Source organism: Chelonia mydas, chromosome 2 (assembly GCF_015237465.2).
Source record: "Chelonia mydas isolate rCheMyd1 chromosome 2, rCheMyd1.pri.v2, whole genome shotgun sequence".
Lineage (NCBI taxonomy): Eukaryota > Metazoa > Chordata > Testudines > Cheloniidae > Chelonia > Chelonia mydas.
This window is the reverse complement of record NC_057850.1, coordinates 162288033-162308554: the sequence shown is the minus strand read 5'-3', so window position 1 is coordinate 162308554 and position 20522 is coordinate 162288033. Positions and strand designations below refer to the sequence as shown.

Below are 20522 nucleotides of genomic sequence, written 5' to 3'. Positions count from 1 at the left end.
AACAGAAATGCCTATGGTGGGGTATTGCATTAGTTTCACTTGGTTCTTTTCTTGATCTGTCAGTCTTTTTTATGTAATTACCAAATGCACCCAGTTTAAAAAGAACATGAATAGAACTCCCTCCCCAGTCCTAACCACCAAACGAAACAAGAAATAGCACCACAAGGAAATCGGCTATTTTTAATTATTTTGGTAGCTGTTTTCTATTTGGGGAGTGTCATAAACGTTTCCCAGTTCTGGATATTTCTGAACTGCAGCTTCAGCTAATGTTTATTGAAAATGGAACGTCAGTGACCAAATCCTGGCTCTTTAGCTACCACATTTATGTGAGTATTTAGAGGCAAAAACAATATTGAAATTTCACCAAGTCATGGAAAGGCTTCTGTTCCTCTAATTTGCTGTGCACTGAAAGATACTCTCTAAGGACTCTACATGCACGCAGTAGTTTTTGTTACATCAGGAAACTTTCCGAAATCTTGTTTTCCTCGTAAGTTTAAAGGTTTGTTTATTGAGAATAAATGTGCCAAGTATAAAGAAATGGGGGGAAAGTGTCTGCATTTGATTTGTGCATGAATAGTCCCTGGGATGTCATATGGACTATCCCAGTGCATGCAGCAAACCTTCTCTTTTCCCTTTCCTCCCTCCCCCACCATCACCCACAAGGCAGTTCAATGGCTTAAAGACACAATCTTGCCCACAGTGGGGATGGTTGAAATGAACACACATCCTGTATCTCCAGATTTTTTCATCTTTTTCTTAGGAAGATCTACAAACCTCTGTTTCTACACAACCATATAGCTATGGTTTAACTCATGAAGAACAGGTCAAAGTGCTACTTTTAATGGTCAATACCTAGACAGTACACAATTTACAGGATATGTCATGAAAAAAGAAGCTGAATCCTTCCTGCACAGTCAGATGTTGCTTATCCCTCTCTGTCCTGAGCAGCTATATACATGTTAAGTTAATAGTATAGATATTTGATAATCTATTTGAAGTCATTGTAACACTGGGATTGAATTTGACCTGCCATCTTTTATACCAAAGGTCCATTGTTTAGGCCGAGAAATTTAAGACAAGATTTTCAAAAGTACCTGGTGATTTGGGGTATCTCTATTATGGAGTAACTGACTTAAGTCACCTTAAAGGGGCTTTATTTTCAGAAAGTGCCCCATATACCCACCCACCCTCTGAAAATAAAGCCCCTTTAAGGTGTCTCAAGTTGGGTACCCAAAAACAATAGGCACATTTGGAAATCTTGATCTTAAAATTTGTTGTTTTTTTAAAAGACAAGATTGTATTCGAAAACTTAATGTGAACAGAAGTATTTTTCATGTATTTAAAAAAAAAAAAGCATTGAAAATAAATTTTTAAGTGTTGGAAACCCAAAACCAAAAGCACTGTGTAGCACATGAGAGCTAAAGAGAAAACTGACCTCTAGAGTTTCACTATTCAAGTTGGGCAAAATGTCTTAAAAGATGGAAAGTAAATAATATTTTAAAATGTTATTCAGATTTAATAATACAAGGGGTTATTGGTAACACAGAGCAGTCATTTGTTTTTAAGTAAATAGGGCCAAATTAATCCCTCCTGAAATTTCATGGTCTTCAATAGCATCTTCTCAGAGATGTATTTGTCCCATAATTTTTATTACTATACTATTTCTTTAATGCAGCCAAAAGTAAATGTGTATTTCAAGTGGTCCCTGTGCATTTACTGTGATAGGTCTTATTGAATTTCCTACTGAAACATATTTATTGTGTCCAAAGCACACAATCAGTCCACGAAATAATTGCATTTTTTGTTTTAGTATTCCTCCTCAGATGTGAAGGCTTTAGGCACATAATAAGGTTTTACTACCATGTTCTAGCTGTAATTAACTACTCTAATAAAAATGCTCCAGAAAGAGAAATAATACAAATTTAGCAGTAATTACAAGCAAACATGACACAGTAATAGCGATGTACTACTTAAAAACAGTTTTACCTTTTCATTTTGTATGCATCTCATTAGCGCTGGCATAATTCAGTGACACAGTCATCCAAACTATATAAACGATTATTGAATACAGGTAATGCCTCCCAGTTAGTTATTTGAAACCTAATACTAACCCAAGCCAAGGAACAATATCACAAGCAGTCACTCTGGAAGGTGTGGAAATGAAACACCAGTACAATGGAATACTATAATATTTCTGACCTCTGTCAATGGGAGTTAAATGGGCAGTAAAGGACACAATCAGAATAAATATCATATTAAAAAAACCCCTAATGTCCTTACCTATATTATAAATAATGACACTATAAAATGTTAGGAAAATCTGGCCACATATCCCATTTTTGAATGATATCTGTATGTCATAGCCATCAGTTTTCAACAATATGGTACTGGACTCCCATGTGGTAAGGAATAAGATTGTGTATAATGTACTCTTAAAAGCACACACTTATCTAGAATGTTTAAATAGAAAAAGAAAGGAGGCCATAGTGCTCACATTTAGATGTCACCGTTAGAAATTAAATATCACTACCAGGCCACACAAATAGGCATTATACATCTGTACCATTTTCTTAGTTATGTTGCGTAGCTGCCTTCTTCCCCCCACCTTCTTTACTTTGCCCCAACAGCCTTCAGGGGTTCTGTATGACGTGCAGCCCCTGCTGCTGAAGAGGGCTAGACACAGATCCCTCAGGAGGATATCAAACAACTTTCAAGTATTAGCCAGAGACCAGCATGAGAGAACTGGATAGTTTCTTTGGCTCTCACTTCACTGCTACTTAAGCTTAATTCTCAGCACATATTTGTGTTTGAGTGCTTTGCCAAATAGTCATGAACTTAAGCCTGTGCTTAAGGCAAAGCCTGTGTTTAAGTGGTTTGCTGAATTGGGGTCCTATTGATAAGGATTAGATAGGTTGGGCACAAGTTGTCCCATTGAAACTAGTGGATAAAGTAATTAACATTTGACACTCCTAATATGACTGATTTAATTTCTCTCCCATGCATTCCAGTGTATAGAGAGATTTTCTATTATAGCAACTCCCAGTGTATAGAGAGATTTTCTATTACAGCAGCTCCCATTCATATTTGAACTAGAAGTCATTTTTTATCTAAAATCTTGGATTAGAAGTTCAAAAGGCCAGAGGGTACCTCTCCAAAGAGGGGAAACAACAGTATTTCTTTTCAACCAGAACTGGGCCTGTTTTCATGGTTATGATATTCAGCTTGATAAATAATTAAAAATGTAATTCAAATAGCTTTACTTCAAAAGCAGAATAAATTTGCATCAATATAATGGCTGAGATGGCTGTTGTAACACTGTATATCAGTATAATTACTTTAATTATAACTAAGCTATAGTTATATTAATTATATTTTAACCTTGTTTTTTTATAATGTTAATCGAGTATTAGTATGCACTGAATCAAATGTGCAGTTATAAGCACAATGGAGTTCCTAACTACTTTTGTGATTTGTAAATTTGTATGTCATTTTGACTAATTAATGGAATTTATCTCTCTGTTGAAGCCAATGCAAGTACTGGATTATATCACTGCCTTTACTTTATGCTTGTACTGCCTGAAAGAAGCTGCAAAAATTAAACTGAATATAAATTGGTGTCAACAGTAAAACAAATCTTCCAGCACAGCAAGCGGCAGATTTTCAGAGGAGCTGAGCTTTTAGGCCAATGGGAGCTATGGGTACTAAACACCTCTAAAAATGAGCCGTTAAATGTCCACATTCTATTTTTGTTAACATCACAACATATAAAGGGCCAAATCCTGGTGCCTCGCTCACCACTAGTCTCCCTGAAGTCAGTTGGTCGATTTGTGTAAGATGAGCACGTTTTCACCCTATGGTGTTTTTCTGCCATTCTCCTATGGTCTTTTTTTGATTCAGTGCCCCGGAGTGTCCCCTCACTCGTTCTGGGCAGGCGGGAGTATGAAGGTTTTCTGGCCCACACTTGGGACGCTGAGTTAAAAGACCATAGGGAGACTGGTGAAAAAATAACTGTCGGCCAAAACTTTATCCCCACTGACTTTAGTGAGGCTGCCCTTTCTGTCATAGAAACCACAACACTTTGCAAAACCAAGAACAACACTGCATTTATATAAAGCCTTTCTTCCCACTCCCTGAACTTTCTGAAAGCACTTTACAATGCAGAAGTAGTATTATTATCCCCAGTTTACAGGTGAGGTGACCAAGACACCGAGACTTTATAAAAAAAAATAGACTAAGTGGCTGGAGTAGGACCCAGGGCTCCCATTTCCCTGCTCTAGCTGCTAGACTGCACTGCCTCTGATGTGGGAGCTAGGTAGTTCTTTACCTTTTGAAAAAGGGCAATAATAATATGTAAGTTTGTAGCTATATTGTCTCCTAATAATGCATACATATCTAGGTTACACTTTACACAGTCTTAACTACTCAATAGAGCTGGTCGGCAATTTTTTGACTAAAAAATTTCCATCAAAAATACCAATTAATTGAAGCTGAATTTTTTTGTGGGAAAGGGTCAGTTTCAACAAATTTCCCTTTTAGAAACAGTTTTTTATGGGGGGAAAAAGTTTCAAAATTGTCCAAATCTTTCATTTTGACACTTTATGAAACCAAAAATTCTGTTTTAAGCTATTTCTTTTAGAAACTTAATTTCTAGTTTAAAAGAATTAAATCATTAAAAGCTCAACATTGAGACAATTAGAAGTTATTTAAATGAAACACTTCAATTGACTTGAACCAAGAAAATAAGAATTCATTTGTCTGAATATACTTAGTAACAGAGCTGTGTTGGGAATCGATTTCCCATCCTGGGAAATTTTTGAGATTTTGACTTTTCACCCCAATGTGGTATGAGGAAAAACTGTAGAAATCTCAAATTTTTTCCCAGAATGGGAAAACCATTCCCTACACGGCTCTGTTACTAACTATATTCAGAGAAATGAATTATTATTTTCTTTGGTTATTTAGGGCTAGATTGCACTTTGATCAATTCCCTATTGCTGCATTTGGAGCCTTGGGAGGGAAACGTGGCTTTGAGTCCAGCCTCGCTCTGTCTATAGCAATTGGATACATCAATAGGCACAGTGTTTCTCAGCATAATACCAAAACAATAAAGGCAGTAATACAGCAGCCTACACTTACATAGCAACTGCCATCTAAATTGCTTTAAAAACATCAATGAGCTATAGTGGTTACCTTTCAAACTTGTCAATTGCTTTAGGCAGGGAGCTCAAATGTGGTTGAAGGCATCCGTGTGGCCACACTAGATGGGCCACAATATGGTCTTTATCTAGCAGACCCAAAGATCCTGCCATCTACATACACAATATGCAAATGGAGTATGGGAGGGATGGGATATTATGCAAAATAGTGCAAATGAGCTGTGCAGTTCAGCATGTTAGGTCTATGATTTTTTGGGTTAGTCACTAAAATATATATTTATTTTTTTCTGCAACATCTAGAGGAAGCGTTTTTTAGGGAGGGAGTTGAGAAATAAAAGGTTAAGGGATGGTAGACCACATCAAAGGGGGCATTCCAGACATGAAGAAGAAGGCATATAAACTTAGGATCATGAAAAGAGATAAGTGAAGCACTCTTCTGGCTATCCATGGGGAAAGAGTCTGGGCCAGGTCTTCAGCTGGTGCAAAATGCCCTGCTCTATTGAATCCAGTAGAATGACACTAACTTACATCAACTGAGAATCTGGCCTTCTGTAGTTAGGAGTTAATTTCATTTACAGATATTTCTTACCAGGCTCTGAAGTCTCTAATATCCTTTGTCTATCTCAGACAGCATGTACCCTGAGCTGCCCCTTTGAACCACAACCCTTTTAGTGGCTGAACTTCTGGCATTTGCTTTCTGATTCTTAACCCTTTTGTCTTTCCTTTGAAGTCTGAGGAACAATTGCAATATGTTCTCTCTCTTTCCTTGGTGTAATCATTCAATGCTTGCACATCAAACAGGACTTTGAGGATCTTCCCAGAAAACTGCTTCATATTGGCTAACCATTGTACCAGTGCAAATCTCTCTTTGTGTAAGCTAGTTTTTACAACCATAAAAGGTTTTTTCTCTGTCTCTTCTGATCAGTTCATTTAATTGTTTCCCACCTATATGTCTTTTCTTAGCCCTGGTCTACACCGGCGGGGGGGTGGTGGTGGTGGGGAATCGATCTAAGTTACACAACTTCAGCTACGTGAATAACATAGCTGAAGTCGACGTACTTAGATCAATTTACCATGGTGTCTTCACCGTGGTGAGTCGACTGCTGCCGCTCCCCCGTCGTCTCTACCTGCGCCTCTTGTGGTGCTGGAGTACAGGAGTCCATGGGAGAGCACTTGGGGTCAATTTATCGCGTGTAGACTAGACGCAATAAATCGATCCCGGATGGATCGATTGCTGCCTGCCGATCCGGAAGGTAGTGAAGACATACCCTTAAACTTTACCCAATGTTCCTAGTTTGGCAGCTCAGAGAATGGTATAATTCCCTCCTGCCTGCAGATGAAAATGGGAAAAGATCACTGTTCCTGTGTTATATGTGATGGTTTAGGGAGTTTCCCCCACGACTTTTTCAATCATGATTAGTATAGTGTAACAGATCTTCACAGAGAAGAGTTCTTAGTTTTCCTACAACTTGCCAGAGCAGGCAGTTGTTCTGTTGCAATAAAGATTACATCTTCTAGATGGCAGTGAAGAAAAAACCACCAGCCTTTGTCAATGGTATCTCCTGCTTTGGCTAAAATGCCAAGGAAACTGGACTTTTTGCTTGCATTGAATATTGGATGCTCAGATTCCACAGAAACCAATGGTTTCCTCAGTGCTCTCTCCAATTCCTGCTAGCCAAAGAAATTTTGAGCCCTGCAGCCAATCAATTCATAAATTCTGCTTTAGGTGTAGCAAGTACTTCAGGGCTTCGTTTAGCAGAGTTTCTGAATCTCTCTGTAGAATACCCTTATTGTCTTTCCCTTTGGGATGGAGGCCCTTCTAATCCAAGGTTCAGTATACTGTGAGCACCCAGGCCACCTGGGTGTGGCAGCCTGGCTCCTGAATGAACATGTATGAAAGAGGAAGAGGTTTCTAAGAGTGGGTGACTTCTCTGCTGCTGCATTCAGATAAGAATTCTGCTTCTTTTCCATATCAAAGTCCAGACATCTTCACAGTTTGGTTAAAAGATAGAAAACTAAGTCCATTTAGATATGATATCATATTGCTAAACAAAGTGGAGAAAACAGTAGAGTGCCACCAGTATAAAGCTAGAGTCAGACAATGGGGCATTAGACCCCTTTGTCAATAAACTTCTTTTACATCTGTTCTGTATTCTCTGTTAAGTCACTGAATCAATGTGTGACCTTGTTGTTTTTTGTGCCTCAGTTTCCCTATCTGTAGAATGAGGATAAAAATGCCTTTTTTGTAAAGCACTTCGCAATCTGCCAACGAAAAGGCTATACAAGAGCTAAGTCTTATTCTATTATTATTACAACATTCAACCTTAAGTCTTATTAGTTCTGCCTTAGATAAGTTTACCTCAATGTTTGGAGCATTACCTAAATTTTCCTTATACTTATTATAGAGAGTGCCTAGATAATTTACTTTACTTCAGTATATGCAGTATTCTAAGGTACTGTATTACCTAAAGCTATTGACAAGTTCGAAAGGTAACTACTAAAACTCACTGATGTTTTTAAAGCAATTAAGATGCAAGTTGCTATGTAAGCGTAGGCTGCTGTATTACTGCCTTTATTGTTTTGGTATTATGCTGAGAAACACTGTGTCTATTGATGTACCCAATTGCTATAGACAGAGTGAGGCTGGACTCGGTCATCATAAAATCTTGCTTCATATATAAAATCAACTGCATTTTCTCTTCCTGCTCTTTTTCTCATTAACATGGATGGCTTAATAACATCATGCATATTATATGTGTATGTGCGGAGGGAGGAGGAGAATATAATTAATACAACTAATAGCTTTAAAGTATAAATTAAGGATAATTATGGTTTGAATGCAAAACCCTATACAGTACATTATATAATGAGGAGGATTTTTTTTTAACAGGTGGAATGCGAATTTCTCCTGTATACATGAAAGTAAAATGGAAAGATGAGATTTCCTTGGAGGTCAATTTATTTTAAAGAGGTGGGAAGTGGGGGTTTCCTTCCTCGGGTCAGCAGAACATTTGAAAACTAATCTGTCTTTTTGATTAACCTTTTTTTTCAGAATGCAACAAAAGCATAGGGCAAAGCTAAAAAGCACTCATCCCGTAGTCATTTTGATTTGGAGATCCCAGTCAATGAGATTGCTTATACTGCACTGGGGGAAGAACAAGCATCACACTATACACAACATAAAGTCTCAAACACCCACCACCTCAAATGGCTTTTTGTCCTCTGTAAACCATATATGACATTTTTCTATCTTGTAAAGAGCTAAAGGCCTCTAAAAGTAGAAACAAACAAAGGCCCTGATCTTGCTATTGGATCTGCTAGCAAGGACCTTTGTACCTGTGACGGATTGGATCACAGAAACCCCCTTGGGGCTGCCAACTGATGTCCCAAGACTGCTTCTGCCCCTGCTTTCCCTGCCAGCTTGGGACTCCAGAACCCTGCCTGGTTGTGCCAGACATGCTTGCCAGCTACAAACACAGACCCAGGTCTGAACTATGTCCCACAAACTGCAGGCTAAACTGAAAACAGCTTAAGAAGTGTTCCTGTCTCGAACACTCAGATGCCCAGCTCCCATGGGGGTCCAAACTCCAAATAAATCTGTTATACCCTGTATAAAGCTTATACAGGATAAACTCATAAATTGTTCTCCCTCTATAACAATGATAGAAAGATATGCACAGCTGTTTGCCCCCGCCCCCTTGTGTTAATACACACTCTGGGTTAATTAATAAGTAAAAAGTGATTTTATTAAATACAGAAACTAGGATTTAAGTGGTTCCAAGTAATAACAGACAGAACAAAACAAATTACAAAACAAAATAAAATAAAACACACAAGTCTATGCCTAATACAGTAAGAAAACTGAATACAGATAAAATCTCACCCCCATGATTATTGTCCCTTGTTCCTGTTTCTTTTGGGTATCCTTTGGCAGTGGAGAGGCTATCTCTTGAGCCAGCTGAAAGCAAAATAGAGAGGTCTCCCAGGGGTTTAAATAGACTTTCTCTTGTGGTTGGACACCCCTCCCTCCCCCCTGTGTAGAATCCCAGCTCCAAGATGGAGTTTTGAAGTCACATGGGCAAGTCACATGTCCATGCATGACTCAGAACTTACAGGTAGCAGCCATTGTTTGCATGCTATCTTGAACGTTCTCAGGTAGACTTCTTATGTGGATTGGAGACTTCCAAGATCCATTGTCCATTAAGTGTTTATTGATTGGGCATTTAATTTGCAAATTCCTTTCTAAAGAAGTTGCCCAAATGCCTTACTAAGGCTACTTAAAATCAAACAAGTACACTGACAATATTCATAACTTTGAATACAAAAATGATACATGCATACAAATAGGATGAATATATTCAGTAGTTCATAACCTTTTCAGAGATATGTTACATGGCATATGTAGCCTAAAACATATTCCAGTTATGTCATATTTACTTTCATAAGCATATTTCCATAAAACATTATGGGAGGGTAACGTCACAGTACCCATTAGAACTCCACATGAGTACAGGGTCTGCACTAGTTGATCTAATTGCAGGATCAGGGCAAAAGTGTGCAAGGCTACATGGCAAAATGTTTCAAACTGCTTTGCAATGTGTTCCTCCTTTATGGAAGTTATACTTTACCATCGGGACCCCCTGTATTTCTAGGTCTTTATGTTGAACTGGAAGTAAGACACTAATATTGTCTTGGATTATCGGTGAAGCCAGGGACTCTAAATGGGTTATATTGCCCTAAGCAAAATAGAAAACTAGCTAAAGTGTATCCCTATTGAGGCACAGTCACACAAACTGAGACTTAATGAATGTTTTGGCTGTTTGTTATTTTGCTTCCATAGGTGATCTTTTCCACCCAGATGGTAGAACCATTCTGGACGGGAATTGCCCATTCAGTTACTAGACTCACTAAACTAAATTCCCCCCGAATGAAAGTTTCCAGAAGTTAGCAAAATTACCCCAGCATTTAATTTGGTCTCCGATCTGTGTGCCTTGCATATTGCCTCAAGTCAAGACTTTAAGTGCTCCACAAGGAAGGTTTGTATCGAACTGCTCTGTTTGCCTTAATTTGAGGTTGCTCTGTGTATCTCTTTCAATGTCTTTGGTGCCCAGGAAGGAATTGACTATAAATAGAATTTCTGCATGTCAGAGTTCATTATGGAAGGAATTCACTGCCTCTGCCAATTTATGCTAATATAGTCCACATTAGTAAATCCATGCCCTAAGATGCAGATGGCTTTAAAAAACCATTTAATTTGATTTAGATATGCTTGAAATAGTGTTGGGAGAAATTCTGTAATGTTTATATTTATTTTTAAAGAGCAACCCTTGAACTGACCATGGGCAAATGGTGGAGTTTAATCCTGACTTTCATTTTATGTCATGTCACATTTTAGAGTTTACCAGAGCTCCTGACATGCATTTTTTGGTTCCATGCACACTTACATAAGTATTAAAATTTCATATATTTTATTTTTATTAAGAGCAAGAAGTCCATTCCAATGAGTCCCCAGCAAGGTGCATCATATGATGATAAATTAACTTTTGAGAGCATTTAAAATACTTTGATACTATGGTTCAGAATGTAAAATACACAGTTTGTACTACTTTCTCCCCAGACAAGAGAGCCTTGTAAAGGATTAACAGATACATATTTATGCTTTCTCCAATTTTGGCATTTGTAGCCCATCTACATAGAACATTTGCTTTTCCATTTCTAAATGATTAGCTCTGTATTCAACCTTATTAATCAGATTCAGAGCAACACATAAGCACTATAGCAAAATAAAAATAATATCATATTGTAATTCAAAGCCTTTTTTTATTATTACCTTTTTTCCCCCAGAGCTCATCAGACTTTACAAAAAAGCATCTTGATTTTTGACAGGTCTATAGTTGCGCTGTTTGTCTGAATCATTTTCTGTAAATTTAAATCAGCACCACCAAATGTTGGATTAGGTATTGGAATAAATAAGGGTACATTTAGCATCATTATGGGTAATGAGACACCGTTGCAATCAAGCCTGCTTCTTAGCAATGAATGCAGTTTCTAGTAATGTTGTACAGCTACAAAACTGAGGCCAAAGATTCTGAGATGCAGGTGATAATTTATAAGTGACAAGTGTGTTTTTTATCTGGATATCATCATTTAAACTATTAGGCATTTAATATTTCTGTTTTGTTTTTTGCGTTTGCTGAAGAGTTTTTGAATATGTGGAATTACACACACACACACACACACACACACCTCTCTCTCTGTAAATTACTGAGGGATCTGCTTATCAGTCAGCATAGGCACGCTCTGCAGTGCTTGAGAGAAGGCCCATAACTAACCTTACCCCTGATGAAACTGGCTGTTCTTGAAGTGTTCTACATCTTCAGGTCTGGTCATTCTTCTGTATTAAAGAAGAGTGTCATGAAGATGCTTTAGTAAGGTGGAGGGGGAAGGTACACCTGTGAAGTCAATTACTACATACCACATCTCCCCCCTGCTTTTCCCAAGGCCTGCACAGGAGGCTTGCTTCCTACCTCCTGTGGAGAAGCAGCAGAGCCTGGGTGTCTCCAAGTGACAGTGCTAGGCCAGGTGAATACTTTATAGCATGGAACCCAGAAATAGCTCTGTCTCCAATTAGAGCTGCTGGCTGGGGAGCTAAAGCAGCTACAGAATGGGGAAGCTCAGTGGAACCAGAGGACCCTCTTCTGGCAGGACTGTGGGATTAGAGAGGGGAAAGAAATGGAAGGGGAAAGAGCACAGAGAGCTGCTGGGCTTATCTCAGGGAAAGTAATGAGAAGAGAGAGATGGGAGCTGAGCCTATTCTACTCCCATCCCTCTTCGAATTCTAAGGTGAATATACTTATTCTTGAGGACTGTTTGGATTAAGGCTGTAAAACAGTAACACCAGTACTAAGTATACTGTACTAAGGAAAATCACGCTCAAGTATTTAAATCTTTTGCTTTTCTTTTAAATAGGTCTGAAATGGATATATTGTCTGCTAGCTCTGAAGGAATTTTGATTGGCTACTGCCCACAGCAAGATGCCCTGGATGAACTTCTAACTGGTTGGGAGCATCTTTATTATTACTGCAGCCTGCGTGGGGTTCCAAAACAATGTATCCATAAGGTAATTATCCATGAGTAGCTTTGCAAGGAATAGATGGAGCAAGGTTGGGCTATAGAGTTCACATGAGTTTCATTTTCTTGCACTAGAAAATGCACCTTTTAAGTCCGACATTTGTCTTTAACAGTTTTGGTCATTAGGAATCTTCTCTGCCCACCCCAAAATGTATTGATTACTTTGAAGTTTTAAATGTAGCATGATTTTCCTCTTATCCCAGTGTACATCAAGAGTAACTTCCCTGAAGTTATTGGAATTACACCAGTGTGAAAGCAATGCCTGGCCCACAAACCATAAAAGAATTAAAATTAAAAGTCTGCGTATGTAGCATCTTCACTTTTCACTTCACCATTCTGGCTTCTTAGCAAAATAACTTCAAAACTAGCTCTTCACCACTAATTTGCAGGCCCCGCCCAGCATAGGAGGCCTGTTGGGGGAATGGAGTGTGGTCAGAGTACGGCTGCACTGCTTATGGTTATGCTCAAATAAATTTGTTAGTCTCTAAGGTGCCACAAGTACTCCTTTTCTTCTTTCAACTCCAAGGAAGGCCTTTGGGGAGACATTGCAGCTGCGCACAAGATAGAGCAGCTCTGGAGCTAGTCTAACCTGACCCCAGGACACAGCAAACCCCTCATGTAGCTCCAGGATTGAAGTTGGGCAGTAAAGTTAGCAACGGCCACATTTTCCCCTTCACTTGAGCCCTGTGTGTAGCAGAGCTTGGCTGGACCTGAGAATGCAGCTTGCCGTCTTAACAAGGCCCCCCCCTTGTAAACAGTGCCAAGCACCATTTACGATAGCTACTTAGAATTCAGCATCCAATCTTTTCCTTAGCTGTTCAGTGTTGTCAACCCACCTCATTAGTTTTGGATTAAAGACGGCCAGAGTACTGCAAACATGAAGATTTGTTCCCCTTGGTCTAAGGGAAATATATTAAGAGATAATTATTATTGCATTAAGCCTCTTGGTGAAAATTACCTGTCATCTCTATCCAGTGACAATTCCCCTCTTATGATCAGCTTTTAGCACAACTGTACTAACCATCTATTATCGTGGAATTTAATAGAGACACGGATAAGAACAGTTTCTGGCATGTCTCTTAGAGCTGTACATTCATTTAAGAGAATGCTGTTTAAATATTCATAAGTCTCACATAAGTCATCAACTATGTTTTGGTCATCAATGTAACTTAAAGCAGAAATCAAAGCTTGATTATTTAATTAGGCAGCAAAGTCTTAAAATGCTGTGAAACATGGTTCTTAACCTTCTCTGTTCTGTCCAACAGAACAGACGACAATACATCCTTGCAATGTACTTGTCCACATGGTAGAACGTATATAATAAACTGAGGCACTAATGTTGACAACAGTAGATATGGCGTGGAATTTTCAAAAGTACCTAAGTGACTGAAGAGCACAAGTCCCATTGAAAGTCAGTAGAAATTGTCCTAATTCACTTATATACCTTTTAAAATCATACCTGTAAGCTCCCCAGTATTACAGCCAGGGTGTTTTAAGCAGAAGTGCCCTGATGTGGAATATGTACACGATATGGCCACAACATTGCTCTAAGGAAGCTGACTGACTATATCAGGTGCAATGTGTGCAGAATGAACATTTTCCATCCCAGTGCTGGAATTAGTCCAGTGCAAAACAGGGCAGATGGGGAAATTAGAGATAGCTGGAGCATGAATGAGCTAATGAAGGAGGATAGCTGCCTCGGCATTGTTGGGCATGTGGCAACTGCGTTAGATGACCCCTTGTAATAAATTTCCCATGCGGGGCATCTTTGGTTCAGGGCCAGTTCAAAGCATAGGCACTATAAACCTGTGCCTAGGGTCATGGCTCCTAAAGTCACATGGTGATTTAAAAAAAACACAACTTTTTTTTTATTCAGGCAAAATTACAATAAAACATTGACATACTACATTGTCCATTACTTGTTACTTATTCAGGATCAGCTTTATATTCAAAGACCTAAAGAGTCTGGCTTATTGGCTGAGGAGCCCTCCTCCTTATCTTAGTATACAAAAAAGTGACCAAATTTCTATGTACTGATCCTCTTTTTGGCACTTCTCCTGTGTATGTACTTGGTGTGAAAGCTTTTCCATTACAAGGAAAGTCCATATTTTACTATACCACAATTCCGTAGGAGGAGAGTCATTTTTCTAATACCGTGCAATTCAAAGTCTAGTTAACAATAAAAAAGAGATGACTTTGTTGTGTTTAAAAGTAGATTCTTGACTGGAGCATTAAGTAAGCAGGTCAGGGGATCTCTAGGAAGGAGCATTTTGTCATAAGGTATCTTTAATCCTTTCCTCCCAAAATTTTCTAATTCCTGGACACATCTGCCACATATGTGAGTGTGTTCACTTTTTCTTGTAACCCTTCCAATAGAGCACCTCCCTAGCAGCAAAAATATAATGGATCTTAAGTGGAGTCAAATGCCCCTATATAGTTATTTATATTTTAAAAAAAAATAGAGTTGCACATTTTCATAAGTGCCTAAGTCCCATTTTCAAACGGGTCTTAAATACCTTTGCAAATCTGGTCCTAGTTTCCTTAAAATAGACTTTTCCAGTTTTGTCTGGGTATCAGATGGGGGACAAACTTTAGAAAAGCAAGACAGTCCAGTTTCATACCGGATGTGTGGCCTGCCTAGGAGCTATTGTAAATAATATATAATAACTGACCTTCAACCTTCCCCCAAAAGTCAAACTAAAGCTAAACCTTGTTAGGAAAAAAAACAAACAAAACTTTTGTGTGAATCTGACCTAGGTATGCTATGCCCGTGTTCACTTCCTGTCCTAGACTCTTGTGTAGCGTTGCAGTACAGTGTGAAGCAGCTGCTGTGCTGCACCTCAGAAATGGCTAAATTTCAGTGGTGAATGAAATGATCCCTGTGTAAAGTTGTATTTGAGCTTAAATTTGTAAACCGGAATGCTTGTGAATCCTTGAGGATAGCAGTTCCTATGGAAATGTAAATTGTTGTTTTTGTTGTCTCACTCCCACACATTATGCTGTGCTCCAGGCCAAGCTCTCTGAGTGCTTACTGTTAAAGTGTTTGTGTTAACAAAAGAAGGAAAGAGCAGGCACTAGGGAACACAGTTGTTTGATTCGAAGGTGGAAAGCAATCTGAGTTCATTTTGTTTAAAGTGAGTTGGCAAGCGAGCAGGTGACTTACGGTATGCACTGCCGCATAAGTAAATATAATCTATTAAAGCAATAACTTCAAGGATCCGATCCTTCACTAGACAGATTTGTCAGCAGCAGGAATTAAATGCCTGACATGAAGTTGAGTGCACTTAATGTTCCAAAACAGTAATTAACTGAATGGGAAAGGATGAGAAAATGGATCATTTGTTATCAAAGTGAAACTGTATATTATATGAAGTTTTAATCTGCTTTTTAAAGCAGCCCTAGAAGTTTCTTTTAAATCATGATGTTGTAAAGCCTTGGGTGGAGTTTGAAGTGTATGCAGGGGGGCATTTCTTCCCCCCTTCCCCCAAGGTAGGGTTACCATACGTTCAGGTTTTCCTGGACATTGCCTCTTTTTTGATAGTCCATTCTCCATCCAGGCGAACTTTTCAAATAAGAGGCAATGCCTGGGATTTTTCCTTTGGGGAGCAGACATTACAGCTCAGAAAGAGCCATCTCTGTGCCCCGATTTGGCCCTCCATAGCTGCTGAATCCTGCCCATCCTGGTCCAACCTAGCCCACTGGGTAAGCGGAGTGGTATGTGCCTGGGCCACTGTGGGGCCTCAGAACCCAGCCAGGAGGGGTGACAAGGCCAGACCCCCCACGCTGGAGAGAGGGAGAGGCCTGCAGGGAGGCCTGATGGGGCTGGCACTGCATCCCGGGCCTGCACCAGCCACTCTACCATCATGACAGGGAGTGCAACACTGCCCCCCACCTTGAATGTGAGGCTGCAGGTCCTCCAGCCCGCCCCCCCCCCAAATACCACCTCCCAGTATACACACACACCCCTCTAGCACCCCCTCCCGAGGTGCAGGGTTCCTGAACATTAGCCACTCTGTGCTCCTGGTTAAATTCCCCCTGGATACCTGTGCGAGACCATAACAAAGACGGGGCAGGTGCCCGGTGACCCCACAGCAGGCTCAGCCCTGTAAGCCTTGGGCAGGCATGGCATTTGCTCCCCACGCATAGTCCCATTGGCCTGGCTAGAGCTGTCCCCCAAATATAGAAGTCAAACTATACCTGTGTGTAAAACTAAATAGAATTTGAGTTGAGCTTAAATAATACACAGCTCTTGGGATGTTCAACCGGTTATCACACTGGATTGGCATATTTGTTTTAAAAAATATTTATTTTTATTACATTTGTCTCAGTGGAAATGGTTAGAGCTATATTCTGCTGTCAGTTACACCAGTACAAATCCAATGAAATCACCACAGTAGATGAGAGTAGAATTTGGAACACATTTATTCAAAGAATACAAATATCTGTCCCACCTACCAACCTAATTAAAATCATAACAACTGCAATGTTTCAACGCTTGGCCTATCAATATTAAAATTACTATTTCTGGTTGGAGATTCTTCAAACCAACCTTCTCTGATTTTTATCAGAGCTTCAGAAGCTAACAGATAGCCTGAAGGAGCATGGGCAGGGTTTGTCCTTCAATAAGTCCCTAGGTGGATTTTTGCTCCCTTGTGGAGCTCCATTGACTTGAACTCTATGAAGGCTGTGTGCTATTCTGCCCTCTGATACTTTGGTGACTTAACCAGAATCTGAGCAGAATTTAGTCCTATAGTCAACTGAGCTTTGCAAGTTTGCTTGTGTGCAGCTCTTTTCAGGATCACAGCTGAAAGTGCAATAAACTCCTATAACTTCAGCTAATAATATGAGTTTTCCTAAAATTGCTAAATTTACTCTGAAGAGTAATACATAATTTTTGTGCACAATTTGTAGAAAATTGGGCAAAATGTTTTTTTTTAATTATAGGGTATTAAAATTCATTCTAAGTTTGAAATGTTCAGTAAGTCTGTAATTATTCACACGAGTATCACCAGTTTATAAGGATGCAGTCCAACTCTTATGAAATTCAAAGGGAGTCTTTCTATAGAGTTCAGTGAAAGTTGGATCTGGCGCTGTGTGTGTGTGTGTTAACTATAAGGATGATGAGTTGTGCATTGTATTAATCAGTCCTATTCAGAAGTGACTGATCCAAAATTAACAATTTATGATATTTTTCGAAGTTAGTAGGATGGATAAATATCCAATACTAAAAATTCCCTAGTTTGGAGGTAAATCTGAAGAAAGTACCAGGAGAGTCTCAGTACCTCTTCCTATATATAATTTACCTGAGTGCTGTTACTGACTTTGGAAAAGTCTCTGGTTTAATAATTGGAATCAATTATACATGTTATTTTTTGCAGTGCAATCAGTATGCCTGGTGCTTTATGGATAAATACAAACGTGGTCCCTACCTTAATCTCCAATCTTACACAAATTTACAGAGATGGTTAACTTCACACCCTTGACTAGTCCCACTGGTTTCAGTGGGATTATTTGTGTGTAATGTTAAGTGTATGGGCAGGAATTCAAAGCATCTAGGCCTTAGATTTTATAAATCAGTGGGAGTTGGATTAGACTCTAATTTAGGAAGAGGAGAGCTCTTTACTTGAGTTAGAATTATCAAGGTAACACATCTTGAAGTTTACTTAAGTAACATTGGAGACTAGTGATACGGATGTCTGTCTATGGATGTGAAGAGTTGTTTTAGTTTCCTGGTTCTGGGAGAGAGGGAAAGAGTTGAGAGAGCTTAAAGTGTGCATTGAGGAGGTGCTCAGGTGAGGTGGATGTAACTTCATCCAAACCAACTATGTGGTTTGGATGAAGTTACAATGTATATATTAGTGTACAAATCTCTCATATAGCCCTTATTTCAGTCTGAGTCACCTATATCTTGCACAAACTGAGGAGTCACATCACTTTCAAGCCTGGAAAATTATTTATATCTGAAATAAAGACTCATGAAACTGAGGACAGAGAGGAAGGAATCCCACAGCATTTTCAGTTTTCTGCATGAATAGTGTGTGTGTGTGTGTGTGTGTCACTTTAAGTCTTTGTCACACATCATGTCACACATTTGAGTTTCGTCAAGATGAGAGGTATTTTCATGTATACTTTATGGTGTGGCACCATCCAAACAACAGTACACCATTAGGAATGCAGCTAAATGAAGTTATAATGGAGAAGTATTGGCTACTTTACAATATATCTAACTTAGATGTAATTTAGATGGCATCTTCATTACTATTTAGATTATATTAATGGGTTTGAGACTATTACTGCAAATTTAGTCTCTCTCTATAGATATGTTAATGAAAAAGAGATAACGGGAGGAGGCATCTGCTGAAGAGCATAGTCGAATAAAATGTATGATGTTATATTTGATGAGCTAAATTCTACTGTGCTGCTTTAGTGGATAAGGTTTGAGGGAGATACCAGGATATAGGGAGCCTCTTTCTGAGAGCACCCAGCAAAGCAGACTCTCTTCATAGCGCTCAAGACCGCACTAGGACTGAGAAAGTTTTATAACCCTTCTGCCTACCCACCATTGTGAATCAGTCCCCACAGCTGCACTGTTACACTTCTGTTGTACAGATAATATATTAGACCTTCAGCCAGCTTGTGTATATGCTGTAATCATCTGCAAAAGCTAGCTGGGTAGCTTTATGCATTCAAAGGAACAGCAAAATGAGTACCATGAAATGGCCCTTTACTTAGAAGCCAGCAAAATTTCTGTAGCACAAGAATAAGTGGCCTGAATCAATGGTTATAACCTATTTAGAAAGGATCAAGTGGGCAAAAAGGGAGAGGGAGTGGTACTCTATGTCAAAAATTGCCGTACTTCTATATTTGGCACTGGTCTGACTGTTGCTGCAATACTGTGTCAAGTTTTGTTATCCACAGTTCAAGAAGGATGTTGATAAATTGCAGAGGGTTAAGAGAAGAGCCACGAGAATGATTAAAGGATTAGAAAACATGCCATATAGTGATAGACACAAGGAACTCAATCTATTTAGCTGAACAAAGAGAAGTTAAGGGGGTCACTTGATTACAGTGTAAGTACCTACATGGGGAACAAATATTTAAAAATGGACTCTTCAGTCAAAGGTATAACATAATCCAATAGCTGGAAGGTGAAGCTAGACCAATTCAGGCTAGAAATAAGACATAATGTTTTAGCAGTGAGAGGAATTAATCACATTAGAACAATTTACCAAGGGTCCTGGTGGATTCTCCATCACTGACCATTTTTAAATTAAGACTGGATGTTTTTCTAAAAGATCTGCTCTAGGAATTATTTGGGGGAAGTTTTATGGCCTGTGTTCTAAATAGGAGGTCAGAATAGTTGATCAGAATGGTCCCTCTGGCTTTGGAATTTATGAATCTGGGTATCTCTACTTCCCTTTGCTATTTTGACAATGGCATAGTTTAGCATGACTGTCTATGCACTGCATATTCTTGTGTAAAAATCAAATCGTGGGGCATGTTTTGGTTCTAGATAAATTAAAGCAAAGGCAAGATTTATCCACAATTTGGGAATTACACCACATTCATATTTCTAATAAAGAAAAACATAGTAAATTACTGCTGGGCTAGCTTGCTAAGAACATGTGATTCAGCCTCCTCGGGGCCTGCAAACTCTAACATCCGACTTGACTTCCTTGAACTGCTTTCTATGATTTCTCGGCCAATATTCCTCTGCTTTTTAAATTCCTCCCCATTGACTATTCTTTTTTTAAAAGATATTTTTTTGCTGATTGTAGTAAGACTGGCAGTAATGTTTAAAAGCCATGTTAGAGAAAATAGTTTTTTTATAGCTAAAATATAGTAATCTTCTCCTTCTTTGTATGGCTCCATGTCTAGTTGGCAGCCGGTATCAAGCGGAGTGCCCCAAGGATCGGTCCTCGGGCCGATTTTGTTCGATATCTTCATTAATGATCTGGAGGATGGAGTGGATTGCACCCTCAGCAAGTTTGCAGATGACTCTAAACTGGGAGGAGTGGTAGATACGCTGGAGGATAAGGATAGGATACAGAGGGACCTAGACAATTTAGAGGATTGGGCCAAAAGAAATCTGATGAGGTTCAACAAGGACAAGTGCAGAGTCCTGCACTTAGGACGGAAGAATCTCATGCACCGCTACAGACTAGGGACCGAATGGCTCAGCAGCAGTTCTGCAGAAAAGGACCTAGGGGTTACAGTGGACGAGAAGCTGGATAT

The 20522-nt window shown here is 39.2% G+C and overlaps 1 protein-coding gene across 1 annotated transcript in view; it reads left to right on the top strand.

Moving 5' to 3' along the window:
* ABCA13 (ATP binding cassette subfamily A member 13) overlaps positions 1 to 20522 on the top strand; it is a 294371-nt gene that overhangs the window by 239103 nt on the left and 34746 nt on the right. Inside the window, exon 56 of the mRNA XM_043540473.1 lies at positions 12126 to 12276. Coding sequence (XP_043396408.1) covers positions 12126 to 12276 — 151 coding nt within the window. The remainder of the gene's footprint in view (positions 1 to 12125; positions 12277 to 20522) is intronic.